Source organism: Arachis duranensis, chromosome 5 (genome assembly GCF_000817695.3).
Source record: "Arachis duranensis cultivar V14167 chromosome 5, aradu.V14167.gnm2.J7QH, whole genome shotgun sequence".
In the NCBI taxonomy this organism is placed as follows: domain Eukaryota; kingdom Viridiplantae; phylum Streptophyta; class Magnoliopsida; order Fabales; family Fabaceae; genus Arachis; species Arachis duranensis.
In genome coordinates this window covers 7314484-7335003 of record NC_029776.3, presented here as the reverse complement: position 1 = coordinate 7335003, position 20520 = coordinate 7314484, and the positions used below count along the sequence as shown (strand labels likewise).

The 20520-nt window shown below is 26.8% G+C and overlaps 1 protein-coding gene across 1 annotated transcript in view; it reads right to left on the bottom strand.

Moving 5' to 3' along the window:
• Window positions 1–374, bottom strand: part of LOC107487724 (ethylene-responsive transcription factor ERF011) — a gene marked incomplete in the record, with an annotated part of 941 nt that extends 567 nt beyond the window's left edge. The window contains 1 exon segment of the mRNA XM_016108421.3: window positions 1–374. Within this exon segment, the coding sequence (XP_015963907.1) occupies window positions 1–132 (132 nt within the window).
• Between the last annotated feature and the right edge of the window lie 20146 nt (window positions 375–20520).

The following is a 20520-nucleotide window of genomic DNA, read 5'->3' as shown; positions in this document are numbered from 1 at the left end:
CTTGTTTGGTTCTCTAATCTCAGCGACCCACTTCCCCCACTTCCTCATCCTTATCCCTTTATACCTTCTCTCTCCGCCACCACTCTCCGCCACTCTCTTCCTCGTCCCTCTCTCACCTCCTTCACCCTCCATCTCTCTTGAAATCTAGAAACCTAACGAGTAGAAAACACGGTAGCCAAAGCTAATAGCTGAAGAAGAAGAAGAAGAAGAAGGTTACGGAGAGAGAAAGAAAGAGAGAGAGAGAGAGAGAGCATTCATGGGACTTTGCCCACTAAGGTTGTCATCTGAGTAAACCTCCACGTCGATTTTCTCTCTCTTTCTTCTGTTTTATACTCCTCCAGACTTCTAAGTTGTAACCGAACATGGATCAATTAACTACGACATAAATATATTCGCTACTACTGCCTGCTTTTTTATATTTCTTTCTTTCTTTTTTTTTAGTAAATAATAATTCACCGACAAAATCACTATCCTTTATTTTTTATTTTCTTTTTTTTTTATATAAGTTTTCTCTTTCAGACATAAAAACAAAGCAAAACCTTCTTCTTGTTATGCGTATTAATTAATTAATGAATGATTGAATGAATGGGTTTCCTTTTTCCTCGTTTGATATTTGTGACACCTAATCACACGAACCGACCCTTTTCTCTTAATAAACCGCCTTCTGCAAAATCAAATCAGATGCTTCTTCCTTCATTCATTACCCCTCTCGTAAATTACCAACATACATACAACATGTGATTTTCATCTAAGAACCGATAGAAATATGTCAACTTTACTTCTTTTTACCCATTTACAAATAAAAAATTGCCTTTAAATTACTTGGGTAATTTACTCATTAAATCATTTGAAATTCAAAACTATTTGATTATTCTAAAAATAAATCCAGTATAAATTTATCTTCTCATATTAGATGTAAATCGTTAATTTTTTTCATGATATATAAATATTCTCCCATAAAAACAAAATTAATATCAGCAATTTATCATGTACAAATTGTGGTAATAAATCGTTGGCTTAAACTAATAAACTATAATCAATGAATAATTATATGCATGAATAAACCGACAATTCACGATTTACATAAAATATGAGAAGACAAATTTATACTGAATTTGTTTTTAGGATAATTCGGATAATTTTAGATTCCAAATAATTTAAATGATTAAATTACTCAAAATACTACTTATCCAAATTTTCGAACAATTTTTTTTATTTTTATTCAATCGTTAGAAACTCAAAATTAGTTTATTCAATATAAAATTTATATTACTTTTAGAAACTTTAACAAATAAGTAAGCATTTAAAATTTTTAAATTGTAAACCTGCTCATCATATTCATAAATCAATGAGAGATTAGTTAATGTCCTTTAAAAATTTATCACATATTGGAAATTAGTTGAAATTATGCATGTATACAAAAAATTTACTATATTCTTCATTTCTTCTGATTAAAAAATGCTAAACATTTTACCTGCAATAGAAATCATGACATTTTCATATGTATTATTATACTACTTCAAAAGAGATGTAAATATAACCAACTTAGATTTTACTCAAATAGTCAATTTATTTATTTATTTAAATAAATATTAAAAGTTAAATTTTATTTTATATATATAATAATTTATTAATCAATAATAAATTTTTAAATAAAATTTAGATTTATAGCGAATTAATACTTAATTTATCTAACTTGTGAAAAACTAAAAAAAGAGACGTAAAAGATCCCAATTATGATAAGAATAGTTGATTGATGATAGTTCCTTTATGGAATCCCTTCCCCGTGAATAGAGTATTGTTTGAGCCTACCGTCCAATGATATGTTTTTAAACTAATTTTATTTAATTAATATCGATGTATTTTTATAACAGAAATATTTATAATTAAAAAAAGTTAATCAAAAATAATTATAATTTATTTTATTTATTATTTATTAATTATTACAATAATTAATAAATATTAAATAAAAAAATTCTGACTATTTTTTTATTTTTTTAACATTACCATTTCATAAATTATTGAACTATATCTTCATACATACGAATTTTTCCAACCATATTTTAATTTAAAATATAATACTATAAAAATGAACTTCATTTATTCTTGTTGGATAATGGAATCCCACCACTTCACACTATATTCATTTTTAAATAAATTATTTCTCAAATATTTCGTCATGGTGTAAGAATCACATGGTGGAAGCTTTATCCATATCAATTTATGAAAAATGCTAAATTTTATTATAAATTCTTTTATCGCTAGTTATACATTAAAATTAAATATTAAAATTAATTATTATATATTTATAATATATATGATGTTTAATTTATTTTTAATATATATTTTATATATGTTGTTGTCGTTATTTAGCTAGTTAAATAAGGACGATGGACTGTGCTATTGGGATATGTAATACGGTATTCTATGTCAGGTTTTATAATTAGTACTCAGTATATACATTAATTACAGGCTAATAAACTTCATCGTAGGAGTGGTCTGTGCTTGATCTATTTTGACGCCTGATGAAAACATATTTAGGGTCGGAACGAAGCGAGTAGGTTTGGGTTTTTGCTAATTTATAGATAGTAAAATATTGAATTTTAATTTATTTTTGCGGATATTTATTTTGTCTCTATAATTATTAAAATTTAATAAATAAAATTAAATTTTAAAATTTATATAACCATCATCACATATATAATATAAATTAAAATAAAAATTTAAATATAATACAATATTATTAATTATTTTACATATATTATACATATTATATATTAAAATTATATATATTATATATATAGCGGGACGAGTAGGGACAGATATTACTTAAATCCGACACCGTCCCGTCTCTCTCAAAAACTTACTCCGCTAAAAATCTGTTCCGATGAAAGACAAAAAATTACTCACGATAAACAGATAAGAACGGAGTAAATACCCACGAGTTTGAGTAATATTGTCATCCCTAAACATATGTATACAATTATCAACTTCAAATATATGAGATGGCCGTTTTCCAAGTTATAATTCAAGTTATAACCGAATTGATTATTCTCTGATTCGAAGATTGACTTTTTTTTTTCTTTTAAATTGAACTCAAAATTTTTAGATAANGTTAGATAATAACAAAAAAATTATATCATTTAAATTATAATTTATTGATAAATTCGATTTAATTTAATATTATTATAAATATCTAATAATTTGATAAGTAATTGAACCTAATTGCATAAAATTCAATTATATCTAATTTTAATTTGTCAAGATATCAAAATTGAGATCGTAAAATTCGACCAAATTCGATGAGAATTTATATATATCATTTATTAATTTAATTTTAATTTCACTTAAAAAATATAATATGTAATTTATCTAATTTTTTATTTTATTTTTATTGTTATAAAATTATTTTTCTTTGTTTTTATTTTTTACAAATTTAATTTTAATCGAATACTTAATTATTTGAACTAATCCAATATAAATTTAATTGGTTCGATTGGATACAGCCACTTGATTTAATTCGATCCGGACCGATCAATTTTAATTAGACTAATTCTTGTTTTTCTCAAATCTGACCCGACTCAATTACATTCGTATTAGTATTAGTGGCCAAAGTAATTTTAGATTTCTCCAGTCCTATATATTTTTTATTTTTTTATTTGTTGGAATTACTTTATAAGACTTTACTATTTTAAAAATATAGATCTTTTTCTAGCTTTTTAACTCAAGTTTCTTCGGTTTTCATTCATTACTGCAATAAAATATACTTAAACATATAAAATCTAAGATACTCTTTTCATTTTAATCAATCTACTTGAACTATAAACAATCTTGAATTCTACAACTTACATCCAAGTTTTGAAACTTAAAAAATTTTGGTTGAATTACTCTCTTGATCTTATAATTTTGTGAAATTTTTAATTAAATTTTTATATTTTTTTAAATTAGTTTTTTACTAATTTTTTTTAATTAAGTTTCTCTTATCAATAATTGATTTAATTTTATAGAAATTCAACTAAAAAAAATTGGTACAGAATCCAAATAAAAGAAAATAAATATAAAGATCCAATTAAAAAAAATTAGTGTGAGGACTCAATTAAAAAAAATACAAAAACTTAATTAAAAATTTTGCAAAATTATAAAAATCAACAAAATAATTAAACAAAAAATTTTACTTTTAATATTCTTAATAATAAATGTCTTAAAATTTTTATTAGCCAAATTAAATAATATAAATAAAAATAGTAAAATATGAAAATATCTGGTGTATGATGGTGAGCGGTATAATGGGTGTGGGTTGGGTGTTGTCGTTTGCGGGTTAGTGAAATTGAAGGAATTCAAAGGGGCATTAATCAGGCTGGCCAAAAAAATATTCTTTATTTGGTACTGCTTTTAGATAAACATTTTGTTTCATTTTCATAATTATCTCTGATATAAATATATAAATATAAAAATAAAAATAAAATATATTATAATTGTGAGTGGGCAGAGGGGTAGGTCGGTGGTCGGTGGATAGATACCGTTAGCAATTGACTTTCCCTCCACGCAATAACGATTTCACTTCATTCCCCATTTTGTACTTCTAATTCCTCTGTTCTCATCTGCATAGAGAAGGGTATTTTTGGAACATTAAATACTTCATTGGCCCACCCAAGTATAAAGCTTGGTGGCCTGCTAATCATATTAAGGGCCGGTTTAATTAATTGCTTATTAATATTTCGCCTTTTGTTACTCTTTAATTATTGACATAATCTCATAAATGTTATTACAGTAGTGTCATGTGGAGTAAAGTTAGTTCCTATATTAATTAATGAAGCTAAGTTCAAATTTGCCGATGTGTCACTTCAATTGGATTTGTCCAAAGCATACAGCAACTATGTGATTCCACCAAAATGGGATAGTTTATTCCACCGATCAAATTACTAATTTGGTTTGTTTTGAGAGAGAAATGTAACAAACATATTAAAATTCATTGGGTTTTATGAACAAATAATTATACGAAAGAGTAAATAATTATTTTTTATTATAAAAGATCCAAACATTGATAATATTAATTCATAAAAATTAAAATTAAAGTTATAACTATATAAGATAAATTTTGTTCGACAAAAATAATCGTTTTTTAAATTTTTGTTAATAATTTTATAAATATTTCTCTCTTTTTCTCTTTCTCTCTCATTTTCTTTCCGGTCTCAGTACTTTTGATTCTCGTAACGGCTCGACAATAAAAAAAAAGGTAAAAAATTTGTATTTGTTATTATCGTTGGATTCACCTAACTTTAAATTTTGAAACTCCAATTTGTTGAATTGATAACCAAATCCATTATAATATTTTGAAGATCTGAAAAGTCTTGTTGACGAGGGTTAGAGTTTGGGACGGAAAAGAAAACAATTAATAAGAACACAAATCGAAACACAAACAATAGTGTTTACTATTGTATGTATCTCATATAAACAAGAAGTTTTGTTTTTTAGGCCTTGGCGGCTTTGATGGCGATGTCAGAGGTTGCGAGCCACATTTTAGACCTTCGTTTATTCAGATAATAAATCTATACAACAAATTTTTTCCACGGCTTTTGGCAAACATCTCTGTAGTGCTTTTTTTTTCTGGCTTTGATTGTTGTCGTTGCTGCTGCTATTGATGATGAACAAAGAGTTTCACAACCTTTGGTTTCGGATCTGGATTCCTGATTGAATCCATTTGATTTTCTTCTTTGGGAGCAAGATTTGCATTGAAGTTTCTTATTGAGGCGATGAGCCTTGTTCATGTCGATTTGGGAATTACTTTGAGGCAGGATTTTGGATGTTTCGAGGTCGAATTTAAGATCTATCACTTGAGGTTTTGAATCGAATTCAAAGAGGAAAAGATCGGTAAAGCTGTGGTTGAGAAAATTTGAAGAATTAGTAAAAAAAATTGAGATTAAGATTCGCATTCTGATTGAGATATGGTGGGATGATAAATTTTACAGCAGAAGTAGTGATGACTATAGAAGAAAGATGAGGAAGGAAGAGAAAAAGAGAAGGATATTTGTAGAATTATTAACAAAAATTAAAAAATTGGTCATTTTTTCGAATAAAATTTATCTTGTATGAGTATAACTTTAGTTTTAACTTTTAGTGGTCAATTTTATCAACGTTCGATAATAAAAAATGATTATTTACTCTTATATAGAGTGTATTTAAGAATTTGATTTTTAAGAGTTTTGGAAAAAAAAGAAAAATTTGGAGGATTTAACTTCCATTTATAAAATTTAAGTTGAAGTATTATTTGGATCTCTAACGTTTGGTTTAAATTTTAATTTGAATTTTAACATTTTAAATATTTTATTTCAGTTCAAAAAATGTTTATACATTCTATTTCAATCTCATTTTTTTAGGAGGATTCAATATTATTCCATCATTAAATTTGATACAAATAATTCACATATTGAAGAGTCAATAACATTCATTTCAGTATGTAAGTAAAATTGACTTATTAACAATCACCAATATATATATTTTTTTCTTTTATCTTAGAGCATTAGTTATTGATTGTTAGGTTTTAAGGTTTTGTATAATAAGATAGAAAATAAAGGAGAAAAAGAAATATTATAAAAAAAATTGGTTATGTTTTTTTAATATATGAAAGTATATATGATTTAACTAAATCGTTATTAATGTCTATGTAATTCGTTCTATTAACTATTTGTATCAAATTTAATGATATGACAACTGCTAGAATATAATTAGAATCAATTAGGATCAATTAGTATTATTTAGTATATATGAATATTTATTATAGAAGATTACGTTCTTATTATTACTATTCTTTTAGTATCTATAAATATCCTTTTATATTGTATCATTTCAAACAAGTTGAATAGACAACTTGAATAGACAACTTGAATATACTAAATAATACACAAATTATAGTCTCTTGTTTCTAACATGGTATCAGAGCCATGGTATCCTCCTTGAAGAGGATAGGTTGTTTTCTTTGCGGTGAAATCACCGTAGTTTTTGTATTTTTTATGTGCCATTCTTCTTTCTCTTTTGACACTCCTTTGATGCTTTTTCACCTCACCGACTAGCTTATTTTTTTCTCATCAGCTGCTTACCTATTCTCATGAAGAAATCATATAGTTTTCACTCTCTCTCGGCAGTTCCATTTGCGTTCTCTCGTGACAGTTCGTTTGTGTTTTCTCGTGACAGTTTCGTCTGTGTTTTCTCGTGATAGTTCGTCTGCGTTTCGTCTGTGTTTTCTTGTGGCAGTTTCGTCTGCGTTTCTTTTTGGCAGTTTCGTCTGCGCTTCCTTCAGACAAGTGGCAGTTCCGTCTGCGCTTCCTTTCGACAAGCGGCAGTTCCGTCTGCGCTTCCTAGTTCCGTCGGCAGTTTCATCTGCGCTTCCTTTCGGCAGTTCCGTCTGCATCCGCGGTAGTTCTATCTGCGCTTCCTTCCAACAGCGGCAATTCCATTTGCGCTTCCTTCCGACAGAGGCAGTTCCGTCTGCGCTTTCTTCCGGCAGTTTTGTCTGCATCCGTTCTATTAGTTTATGCATTTCTTTTATTTTGTTGTATTAATTTTTAAATAAGTTTCAAACTCAAGTTGTCACTTGAGTTTGAATGGGATGTTAGAATATAATTAGAATCAATTAAGATCAATTAGTATTATTTAGTATATATGAATATTTATTCTAGGAGATTACGTCCTTATTATTACGATTATTTTAGTACCTATAAATACCCTTTTATATTGTATCATTCCAGACAAGTTGAATAGACAACTTAAATACACTAAATAATACACAAATTATAGTCTCTTGTTTCTAACATGATATCAGAGCTATGGTATCCTCCTTAAAGAGGATAGATTGTTTTCTTTGCGGTGAAATTACTGTAATTTTTGTATTTTTTGTGTGCCATTCTTCATATTTTTTTATTAATATCAATTTTTTGTATTTTCGCTCCTATAAATACAATGGTAGTTTTCTAACATTGAATCTGTTTAAAATTTTTTAGAATAGAAATAAAATTTTTGAAATATTAGGAACTAAATTATAATTTGGCTCAAATATTAAAGATCAAAATAATAATTTTATACTAAATTTTATTATTTGGAAGGCAGGGTTTTAGAGATTTTTGTTATAGTAAAGTTAGAAAGACAATAATATTAATTAATTTTATTTAATTTAATATTTGTAATTTTATATAATTATATATTTAAATATTATTAATTTTTGTTCATCCTTCAAACCTTTCCCAATTTTCTTATTTTCAAGTTTTTCTAAATTAGAGGTTTTCATTCGATTTTAACTCAATTTACTGTTTTATTTTTTATTACTTATTTCTTAAAAAAAATATGCTAAGCCCAATACTATTTGTTTTTGGATAAATATGTATCTCCAGTTCAAAACTACACAGACAAACAAGCATAATACTTTATTTTATTAGTACAAAATTCATCTACACTAATTATGCATTAATTTAAAATAATATAAATATATATGATGCACGACGAGCATGGACTATGATATATATATATTGATGGGATAAGATATTGCATGTGTAAGCTAATCACATTGATTGCAATAATACAAAAAGACGACAACGCTCACATCGATAAATATATACCCTTTTAAAGAAAACGTTAATACCACAATTGATGTCTTATCTGCTTATTATATAGGGCTTTTTATTAATAATTTTCCTTAGCTTTCAGACACACACATGCATATATAATATTGCTAACAATTAGTATCCTGAAAATATTAGCTAAATATACCCAAGCAAAAAATTTTAACAGAAAAGTTAAGTTTTTATATTTTTAATACATTAAATATATTGATGATTCATTAAAAGTAGAAAAAATGTTTTATTTTAATTAAGAATTTAATTTTAATATATTGACAATATAAATATTTTACACACTTATTCAACCATATTAATTATTTAAGATAGTTATTCACATAATTAATATTTAATAAAATAAAAAATAATTATTTTTACTAACGTCATATGATATAATTAAATGTACGAGTAAAACTATTTTATACCTTAAAATTAAATTCTTTAACTAATACTATTTGAAGATTCCCAATGGTTTAAAGAAAAAAAGTTGGATTTATAGCCTCTTTTAAATTTGTACATTTTAACCTCAAATTAGATTTAGATCAGAGTTGCTGTAGAGTCTACAATATTGATTATATAAGAAATAATTTTATTTTGTCTTTTAACGATTGATTAATAACAAAGCAAACTGATTACTTTTCAATACATGAAATTGTTGAGACATCTGTTGGACAAATTATGTAGGAGATAATTTTATTTTGTCTCATATCGAATAAAAACAGAAACAAAACAGAGTAGAGTAAATGACATAGTCATGTATCCTGATTTAATCACCATATGCAATGTGGCCTACATTTAGTTTTCATCACAGTTCTACTATATTTCTTAAAAGTTACAAACACTAATTTTCAAAGATTCTACTCAATCCTATCAGAGACAAATCAAACTTCCACCCAAACTTGATTTGATTAGGTTCACTCTCTAGACTTTTAATCACTAAGTACTCACCCAACTTAGTAAGGAAATCTTCTCAAAATCATAAATACAAAATAGAAATACCTGCAAAAGAGTTCGACATAATTTCTGACTTTTCTCCAAAATTATTCTTTTTGTATTTTCTCTCAACAACTTTTTCTAATACCTCATATTTTTCTTTTTCATTGATTGAAAACAAAGAAAGATAAAACTGAAGAACAGAAATTTCAATGTAAAACCATGAATGAGAAGAAGATATAGTTCGAAAACTATGAAGACTTAAATAGTGTGCTCACTCTCTTTACTTCAATGTCTGACCGTTTACACCATTTTAAATAAGGGTAAAGCTTCCAAAATTTGAGTTTGGTTGAACACTTTTGACTTTGTTCTTCTTTCCCAAAATTCAAAGCAGAGACGCAGAAGAGAGATGGAACAACCGCAGTGATTTATGGCTTGTAGAGTTGGCTTGAATTCTGACCTAGTTGCTTCACTTCCTTCTTTTTTCTTTGACTTCAAAAATTTGAACCATTGATCCATTCTTTTGCTCTAAGTTTCAATTGTAGTCTTTGATTTACAACAATCAACAAGAGATACATAACTTTTATTTTCTTTTTCTTATCGAATGGTGTATGTAGAAAAGATGGTAGTTCCAACAAGTTAGAATGATAGTATAAAGATGAAATTGTTATGTTGATTTTTTTTTATTCAATCTTTGATTTGATTTTATTTTGACATCAATATCTGACTTTTTCTTTCTTTTTAATGTTTAAACTTAATAATCACTTTTTTTTTATTTTGATAGAACCCTAATTTAAACATATATTTTGTTTGTAATTTTTTTTTTATCATTGATTTAAGATTAATCACGTGGTTACGATAAAAAAAAAGAAAAAGAAGAGAGTGTTTGATTAGAATATTATGCACATTGAATATGGATAAGAGAAGAGAATAAATGCTGACTCTTGAAAGTTTTGACCTTATTTTATATATTTTAATTTTTTGTACAATAAGCATATACATTAATCACACTTTTAAGTTTTTAATCTAAAACTATAACATGGATCATCATTAAATTATTATTTTTGTTTGAATTTCGTTAAAAAGATAATGAAAAATTTTAATAATGTGTATAATGTGTTAGTTATTTAGTCTAATATGGATAAATAATAAAAACTCCTTCACAGATTATCCTAAATTTAAAAACTCTCGTTCATTTATTTTACATCAAATTTTAAATTTTAAAATTTTTAATTTTAAATTTTAAATTTTTAAAAAATCTAATTAATTATTTCAAAAAAATAACCATCCAAAATTCTAATTTACCAAAACATTTCACTCCAATACCCTCTTCTTTTTCAACCGACAGCCACCCCATCTTCGTCAATAATCATCCCATTTCACCTTCGCTGCTTGACTTGCCACACGCTACCCACCCTTAGTAAAAATAACCATTCACTTAAGAATAAAAATAATCATCTGCTTATCTAATGAATTGAACATCCAACATATTTTAATTATATATAACTAAATCCAATCCAATAAAAATAATTATCTATGTAAAATTTAAAATAACCATTCGCATACTTACTAAAATGACCATCCTAAATTAACCATTAAAATAGAAGAAGGAGGAGATGAATAAACAGAAGAAGTAACTCTGATCATCCAACAATTTAATTTTTATTAAAAAAATGTATAATTTGATCGACATATGAGTCTTATGATTTGATATAACCATAAAATGAAGAAAAAGAAAAAAAACTTGAACAAATGAGAAAAAGACGATGATAGTAGGTGTGAGGAGGCCGTAACACCAATGCGACCGTGACCCATCCAATAGTCACGCCTTCAATTGACTGACAAAGGAGGCAGGAGCCAGGCGGACGCAGGGCGCGCACATGGTGTAGGCTACTGACGCGGAGACAGGCCGGCGCCGAAAGACGAACGCGTATAATGGGTGAACAGTGCAGGATAGGGGCCGACCGAAGCAGCTGCTGCCAGCGGGGAAGACGCGCGCGAAAGAGGTTAAGCGCTGCAGTTCTGATCAGCACTGATGAAGGCTTCGGGTCACTCGGCGCCGTGGCAGATGAGAGAGGATAGAGAGAAAGAGAGAGGGAGAAGGAGATCGGTTGAAGGTGTTTATGACTGTTTAGACTCCTTATTTACTTTGTATTTAAAATTAAAAATAATTTTATAATTAATTAATTTTATTATTATTTAATGTTAACTTTTAAAATACTCTCATTGTACACATTATACACTAATTACAATGACTGCTCCTCCTTTTTTCTTCAACACCATTAATATAAAGTATTCTTTAGCTAGAAAAGTAAAATATGAAAGACCCATCATATCACGAGAGCAAAATACATTTCAAGTCCACACCTACCAAGCATAACATACTAATACTATTCTCATTTCTAAAAGTTTCTCTACTTCTTACAAATGGGAGAGGGGATATGGGAGTTTATTGTGCATACTGTTGTAAAGCATCCCTTAAATATGCTTAAGAACATCGACATAATAATAAAGAAAAGGAAAACTATAGTACCCAAGACGAAAAATAAATAAGCGAGAAAGAAAATGCAAACTTTCCTTCACTTTTGTTTTTCTAGAAGCAGCAGCTAAGAGGGGGAAAATTTGCAGTATAACTTGCAAACAAGCAACTTATTATGGATTTTACGGCAAAAGAAATCTTATTATGGGCTTTGGTTGTGACGCTTTAGGCAAGCTTTTGTGTACATTACACGACATTATGGGTAAGTGGATGGTAACGTATATATTATGATACTATCAATCATTGAATGGGAAAGTGCGTGCTATTGAGATAAGGTATGGATAGTAATATAAGAGTACCAGGAAAACTATAAATAAATAATTGTGTATTGTGGCATTTATTAAATCTTAAACACCAAATAAAATAATATTTTGATTTTAATAATTTAATTTAATTTTAAATAAAAAATAATAATAATTTAATTCAATATTTATAATAATAAATAAAATTACTGTTATATAAATATAAAATAATTTAATTTGTAATTATAAATAAATTAAAAAATAATTTTCTAACATTATCGCATTCGAATAATGTATATCTAAAATCCTTAACCATATTTTTCAATATTAAAAATATGTTGAAGTGTTGTTTCGATCAATTAGGCAATAAAACATTTAAAGAATATATATTATAAAATTTTGTTTTAATATATGTCTAAACTTTTCAAATATATTTTGTTATAGTTTCTTAAAATATGATTATTTGGTTTTGAGAAAATTTTAAGACAAAAAAACAACTTTAGAGATCCATTACTGATTACATGAGTTTATCTAGGAATTATTTTTCAGTTAATTTCTGTCAATTTTTAAATATTTTTTATATTAAATTTTAGTGTTAACTTTTAAATTTTGAAAATAATTAAATTAAATTAATAATTTTATAATAAAAAATTAACTAATATTATCTAATTAAAAATTAATTTTTGATATTATTTATTCAAATTATATAGAATACATATTCTCTTTACCTTTTAAAATATCACTGTTAAATAATTTAGATGAAAAATCTGGTGATTTGACAATACCAGTTTGTTTTTTGTTTAATTAAAGATAAGGGGTTGATGACAAGCTAAGTGGTGGATAATATCTTTTTTCTGATAAAATCTTCTCTTAAAAGTCAAAAACATACCTGCTTCTGATCTTCTCATAAGATACTCATGTTTTATTTTCAAAATATAAACTTATAGATACAAGAGATCATCATTAATTATTAGCTAGCATAGTATATATTTTATTTATTTTTGTTTGAAAAAAGGACTGGCGATAATTTCATATATTTTTCTCCATCTCAATAATATTTAAAAGTTAAAATATATACGTGCTATTAGTAAGGTGTCGTTTATTTTGAGGTAATGAAATGAAGATTGAGATTTAGTATTATATTTGTTAGTCTAAAAATTGATATTAAAATTTTAATTTTTATTCTCAAAATTTCAGTATTCAGTATTTTCAAAACTAAGAACATAAAAAACTAAAAATTTTGAAAATAAAAACTAAAATTTTAATACATTTTATATCTAAAATATTCTATTTTTAATTAATTAATTTTAATTTTTTATATAAATTAAATTAAAAATTTATTTTTTATTCCTCTTTTAAAAACTACCTAATAGTGCATGAAGAGACAGTACGTAACATTATTGATACACACAATTCACAAACATGTGGAATTTATTGACTTTAGTTTTTTGATTAAGTTATTGAGTTTATTGAAAATACACTCGTAAATTATATGTGATTTGAAGGAAAACGGAGATTATACATGCATGAACCTTGGACTATAGGGGAGTACGAGGGCACATGGACTAAAAAGCAAAGCAGAAAGCATTGGTTAGCATTAAGTCGGAGTTGTCGGAAAATGTTGGAACCGATTCTAAAGTCATAAATACGCAAGCTATGAAAAAATAATGAACGTGTGGCAGTGTTTGGAGTATTACTGTTCCTAGGGATCGGAGGTTAATGCAGCCCTTCCATCATTGAAGGAAAAGTCAAATTTAGGTGAATTTGTTGTAGTGAAATTAATGTGCATGCTTCTCGTTGACTTTTCCTTTTACACTTCTTTTATATTGTTGACACTATTAACGTTGGTGGCTAGCTATATTCTCATGTATGATTCTAACCATGCACTAGTTTTTATTTGGGAAGACGATAGATAGATTTCTGATTTTTTAATTTTTTGATAAATATATTTTTGATAAAATTTAGATATAAAAAATTATTGATTTTAATAAACAAAAAATAATTTAATTCTTTTGTTTATTTGTCTTTCATATACTAAATAAAATTGGTTGATATAGTTGGAAAGGTGTTTAGATGTTTGTTACGGTGTCATGTTAAAAGGAGAATAAAATTCGAAAGATAAATAGGTCAATGCTGATAAAAATGATGTCGTTTTGCAAATAAAGTTCGAAGCAACAATTGATCCTTGATATAACAAATTTTAATACACAAATAATGCACAAGTAAACTAATGCACTCTTGATGTATAAATGAACTAACGCTAACTAATACCACTAGTATGAGAAAAATGAACTAATGTAATTTATCAAATTCTAATATAATACACGAATGTACTAATGTTAACTTAATATATAAATGATGCACAAGTGAACTAGTGCACTCTTAATGCATAAATGAATTAATGCTAACTAATACTATTGATATGAGAAAACTGAACTAATGTAATTTAACAAATTCTAATATAATACACAAATATACTAATGTTAATTGTTAAATTAATACATGAATGATGCACAAGTGAACTAATACTAATTTGATGCATAAATGAATTGATGTTAACTAATGCTACTAGTATGATGAAAACTGAACTAATACAATTTAACAAATTCTAATATAATACACAAATGCACTAATTCTAACTAATGCTAACTAATACAATTTAAGAAAAAAGAAGAAACAGAACAAGTCCAATTTCTGCAATTTTAATACAAATAATCTAAATTACAGAATACAATAAGTTAACTAGATTTCAAAATACAAGCATAATTTCATAAATTAAATTCTCATAATAGAAGCATAATAGAAGCATAATGAACTAAATTCTCAATAACTTATTTGTCCTTCGAATTTTATTTACAAAACGACGTCGTTTTCATCATCAATGACATATTTATTCTTCGAACTTTATTTCCCTTCCAGCGTGCACCATAACAGACATCTAAATACCATTTCAACCACGTCAGCTAATTCCGTTTGATATATGAAAGACAAATAGACGGAAGAATTACATTATCCTTCATTTATTAAATTCAGAAACCTATCTATCCTTTTCCTTTTTTATTTCTTTCAACATACACTGTGTTAGGATTTTTGTTTAAAAAATGTGAGAGAACCACTTAATAAAACTAGCTAATGAAAATTATAAATATTAAACTTATGTTTTTTAATAAAATTATTATTCTAAAATTTAACGAATAAAAAAATATAATTATTATATATGTAACATTATTAGCAAGTTATAGCCGATAATTAATTGAGCATGAGCATAAGTAGAAAGTGTTGAAAATACTGGATCTTATTACCATTCCCGTTTTTAGTTGAAGGTTTTATGGTTTGATGCGGTACAAGTTTTCATTTTCATCTTTCAAGCATTACACACATACAGGTGTCTATAAATGTATACTAGAATTAGCAGTAGAAGCTTCTAGCGACTTTGAACATACGTAGCTTTGCCTTGGGAGTCAATAACGATGATGAAGGCAGGGTTTATCCGAAATTTCAAAAACAATTATTTTGGCCATTGACTTCAAACATAGGCGGTGGGAGACCTTAGACTACACACACGACTGACGTGACGCTATTACACAAAAGAATCATTATGAATATTTCCTTAAAATTCTGAAATAACATATAATCATACAATCACTAAAGATTTTTATCTAAATAATATATAAACTTTTGATGAAAATAGATGGGTGCAACTGTTTTTCTAAGCAAACTTTTGTTTTGTTTCTATGAACGTGTGAGACCAATAATTTAAAAATATTAAAAATATTATATAATAATTATTTTTTTATACATATATAGTATAATTTAATAATTGTCAATAATATTATGCAATAAAAGGCATCTTAATTCTTATTTGAACTTTAAATTCTAACCATTAAAAAAATATATCATACGTAAAAGATGAAAATTTTATTGAATTCAATCCATTAGAACAACTTAATTTAATAAAAAAAATTAGAAAGTTAATTATGGTATAAGTCAACTAAGTTAATTTTTTTATTTTTGATTTTAAAATTAGAATTGTGAGAGATTATTTTCTGTTTTGTTTGATAACAGACTGTTTTTCAACTAATCAGTCACTTGATCAGTCCAGTTAAGTAATTCGACCGCATAAGATAAAGAATCCGAGAGAATCGGATTGAATTGTCCGGTTTTAATGAAAATCACCGAATTGACAATTTTGTGTAATTAGGCCGGTTTAAAACTCTCTTTTTTTTTTCCTCACCAAAACAACATCGTTTTAGTCGTTAAAAAAAAAAGGAAAAATCCTAACCCTAATGCCTAATGCCCTAAACGGCAACCCCTCCCCTGAAGCTCGAAAACTGTCTCTCTTCCTCACCTCATCACACCGTAGTCTCTCAGTCTCTCTGAATCTCACTTCAGAACTGACGATCACTGGCTGTCTCCTCTGCTTCGTTGCCGGCTTCAGTGCATCTCCGACAATGTCGCATCTGTGGCTCTCCTGTGCCATCGTATCTTTGGCTCGCAAGCAACCTGCCTCATCGCGTCTTCTTGCTCCTCGTCTCTTGTCGTTGTCGTCGCGTCTTCTCTGTCGCTGCTACCTCTCCCTCGTCAGAGTCTGCTTTGCTGTGCTCATCCAGGCTGGTCTCCTTACTTTTGTACTTTCGTGAAGTGAAAGTGAAATACATTCTTTCTGTTTTTTTTTTGTTATTCAGTTGGATTTAATTTGATTAAGTAAGTGAATAACTAATTAATGATGCTGAATTGTTGATTATAAATCTATTTATATTATATTGTTGATTATAACTTGTTGAATTTGTTAATTAATGCGAAATCCTGTCAATTTCAGAAGCATAATGAGCACTAAAAATATTATTGCATAACTTCAGGAGGTTATTTCAAAAAACATTGGAAACACATAAATAACTTCAGTAAAGCTATTTGTTCATAAGTGCAAGAAAAAGTATCAACAAACTGTTTTGTCGATTTTTAGCAAATCGATGGTGGTTCGATTCTAATGGTCAGGGAGCGAAACTAACTCCTCTTTTGCAGGTACCAGTTTTCTATAAGTGTATCAAAGTGTCTTCGATTAGACGAGTGTTGAAATGACGAGAAAATAAAAATTATAAAAAGATAAAAGAAATTAAAAACAATAAATTCAAAAAGGAAATTGGTCGAAATCGAAAATGTTGTGTTGAAATTTAAAGAAAGCGGTAAAGGTGCCTTCGACTGGATCAAAGGGCTTTGACATGAAAATTAAAGGTATTGAAATGTAAATTGCATTTGAAATTTAAACATGGTGTTTGCTATGGTGTCTAAAAGGTATTGCCTAATTACTAAAATAGGTAAAATAATTAATTTTAGATTTGAAAGTAAAAAATTTAAAAAAATTTAAATATTTTAAAGTTATTATAAAAAGTAATTTAGGCAAAAGTTAGACACCAAACAAAAGGTACCATAGAATTGGCCTTTAAACATTGCTTGAAACATAAATTAACTTGAAAGATAAACTTGCTTGAAAGATAAAGTTTAGAGGAAATTTAAATGAAAAATAAAGACATGTGGAAGAAACCCTATAGATAATTGACTCAAGATAAACTCAGAAAGTCTTTAAAATATGAGAGTGCATGAGTAATTTCTGAAACAAAGTTTTAACTTTTATTCCCTAAAACTTTCTAATATTTACAGTCTACTTCTGTAACCGATCATTAATTATACAATGTTATCTTGTACGCGCACTCCCTGATAACCGTTCCCGCTCTTTTGCCAATAAAACGTTATTCATTAATTCCTCACGTGGTGAAAGCCCTCAACTTTTTTACTTGAGCAACCGTTTGATTCATTATTTCGAACAACCATTCGATTTCTCATTTAAATTCCTTTTCAATTAGACTTGCTCCTTTTAACAAGGTGTACAAAATCAAATCTGTATTAGTTAACTTCCAATCAATGCTTTAATATTTTAAATCAGTTCAATTTAGTCAAACATATTTTTCGACTAACACAAATAAATTAATTTTTTTTGTCTTTAATATATGTCTGGATAGATATAATAGAGTTAAAAACCAAGCACAAGATAAAAAAAAATTCGATGAACAGAAAATTAGTCAAATTTTATCCCAGAATAAAAATAGGATGTATGATTTTGTATTTATCTCTACTCCAAATTGATTTTTATGTTTAATGTCTTCATATTTCTATTCTGAGAGAGAGTTATTAAACGTGGCATATGTAATGCCTCGTTAAATTATTCAATAACATCATCAAAGAATGGACATTGAAAGAGTTTAGAAAGATAATGCAAATGATCACAACATTAGGAAACAATGGCACAAAAATGAAGCTAAACTTTAATGCTGCCATCTTTCAAACACAATCAAGTATAGAAGGTAGAGCACAAAATAAAATACTATTTTGTTAAATTAAGATATTATTGTAGTAGTATTAACTAATTTTATATCTATCTTTGAATTAATTATTTTAAAATTTGAGATTTGATTATTCTTAAAATATTGGTGAAGATATGTATTTTAATTTTTTAAATTTTTAATTATTTTATATTTTTTATTTACGAGACACCGATTTTATCGGTTTAATTAATAATTTATCGGTTAAACCAATAATCAATGAATTAATAACTTAACCGATTTAATCACCAATTCGGTTCTTACAACTATACTCAGTAAAACCGAAAAATTTCATGAGTAATTATATATAGAAAGGATATTAAGTTACTAGAAATGTCTGATAATTATTTTTTTAATCAAATCCAACTAAATTAAATTTATATATATGGATTTTTTACATTCTCATTCCCGTACTTCTTTTTCCTCCTCCTTTTTCTCCACCTTCATTGTTGTCGTCGTTATCATCATCATCGTCGTGATCGTCATCATCTTTTTTTTCCACCTCCTTCTCCTTCTCTTTTTTTTTTCTTCCTCTTTTTTCTCTTCTTCCTCTACTTTTTTTTCCTTCTCCTCCTCCTCCTTTTTTTTTCTTTTTCTTCATCTTTTTTCCTCTTTTTTTTTTCCTCCTCTTTCTTCATTATCATCATCTTCTTTTTCAGAACTATTTTTAATAAATTCTGCATAATTTAAAATTTTTCCTCCTTCTCTTTCTCCTCCTCCTCCTCCTCTTTTTCTCCTGATCATCATCATCGTCATTTTTCTTATTTCACCTTTAAATAAAAATTTGTGTTACAGTTAAAAATTTTCAGTGTAAAAATTAAAAAGTTTTCTGTGTTACGATTAAAAAATTTTAGTGCTATTTTTTATATATTCTTCATCATTTAAAACTCTCTCCTTCTTTTTTCTTTATCATTATCATCTTTTTTTTATTTCATCTTTTTAATAAATATAAAAAAAATAAAAAAAAACATGCATCAATAACTATCAGGAGAAAGAGGCAAAAAATAAATAAATAAATAAAATCATTGTACCAACTAACAGTAGAAATAAAATAACGATAATAAAAAAATATATAAAAAAATACAAAAAAAAGAAATGCATGATTTTTATATATATTATGTAAGTAATTTTTATTGAAATTAGATTAATTTAATTAGATTTATTTGATAAAAATATTTAAATGAGTAGCAAATCCGTTAATTTATTTAACTACGATAATTTTTTATTCTTTTAATTTAGAGTGTGTCTGTGTACACAAAGGGTATGAGGTAGGGACCAAAATATTGTAAGCTAAGTTAACACTACACTAACTATTTGTTTACAACCTCGGTCAAATAGCGTTATTATTAATTCCTCTTTCTATTTTTTATTTCTGGTAATCGGCGACCACCGATTGAGTATTTTATTGTTATTATTATTCTTTCATGCAATGTGCCACCGCCAATGACATATTCTATTTTTATTAATTTTTTTCCAAGCTATCTGCCATCACCACTACCCTTATTCTTTTCATTATTTTCACTCTTATTCACAATTCCATCCCAATAGATTAAATTAACTAAAACAATTATTTTGATCCTTAAAAAATTTTGCTCCCAATAAATGGATTTATCGAAGTTTTGCTTCCAAGACTAGCGACAATTTGCAAGTCATCTACGGATAGCTCATAAAAATCAACAAGTATAGGTCACAATTTATTTAGATTTAGTTTGATAAAAAAAAAATTAAAAAATATAAATATTTTATTTTGTGTTTTTGGTAAACTAAAAATTTATGTATTTATACTTATAATTTTTAAAAATTAAAAATACTTTTAAAAATAT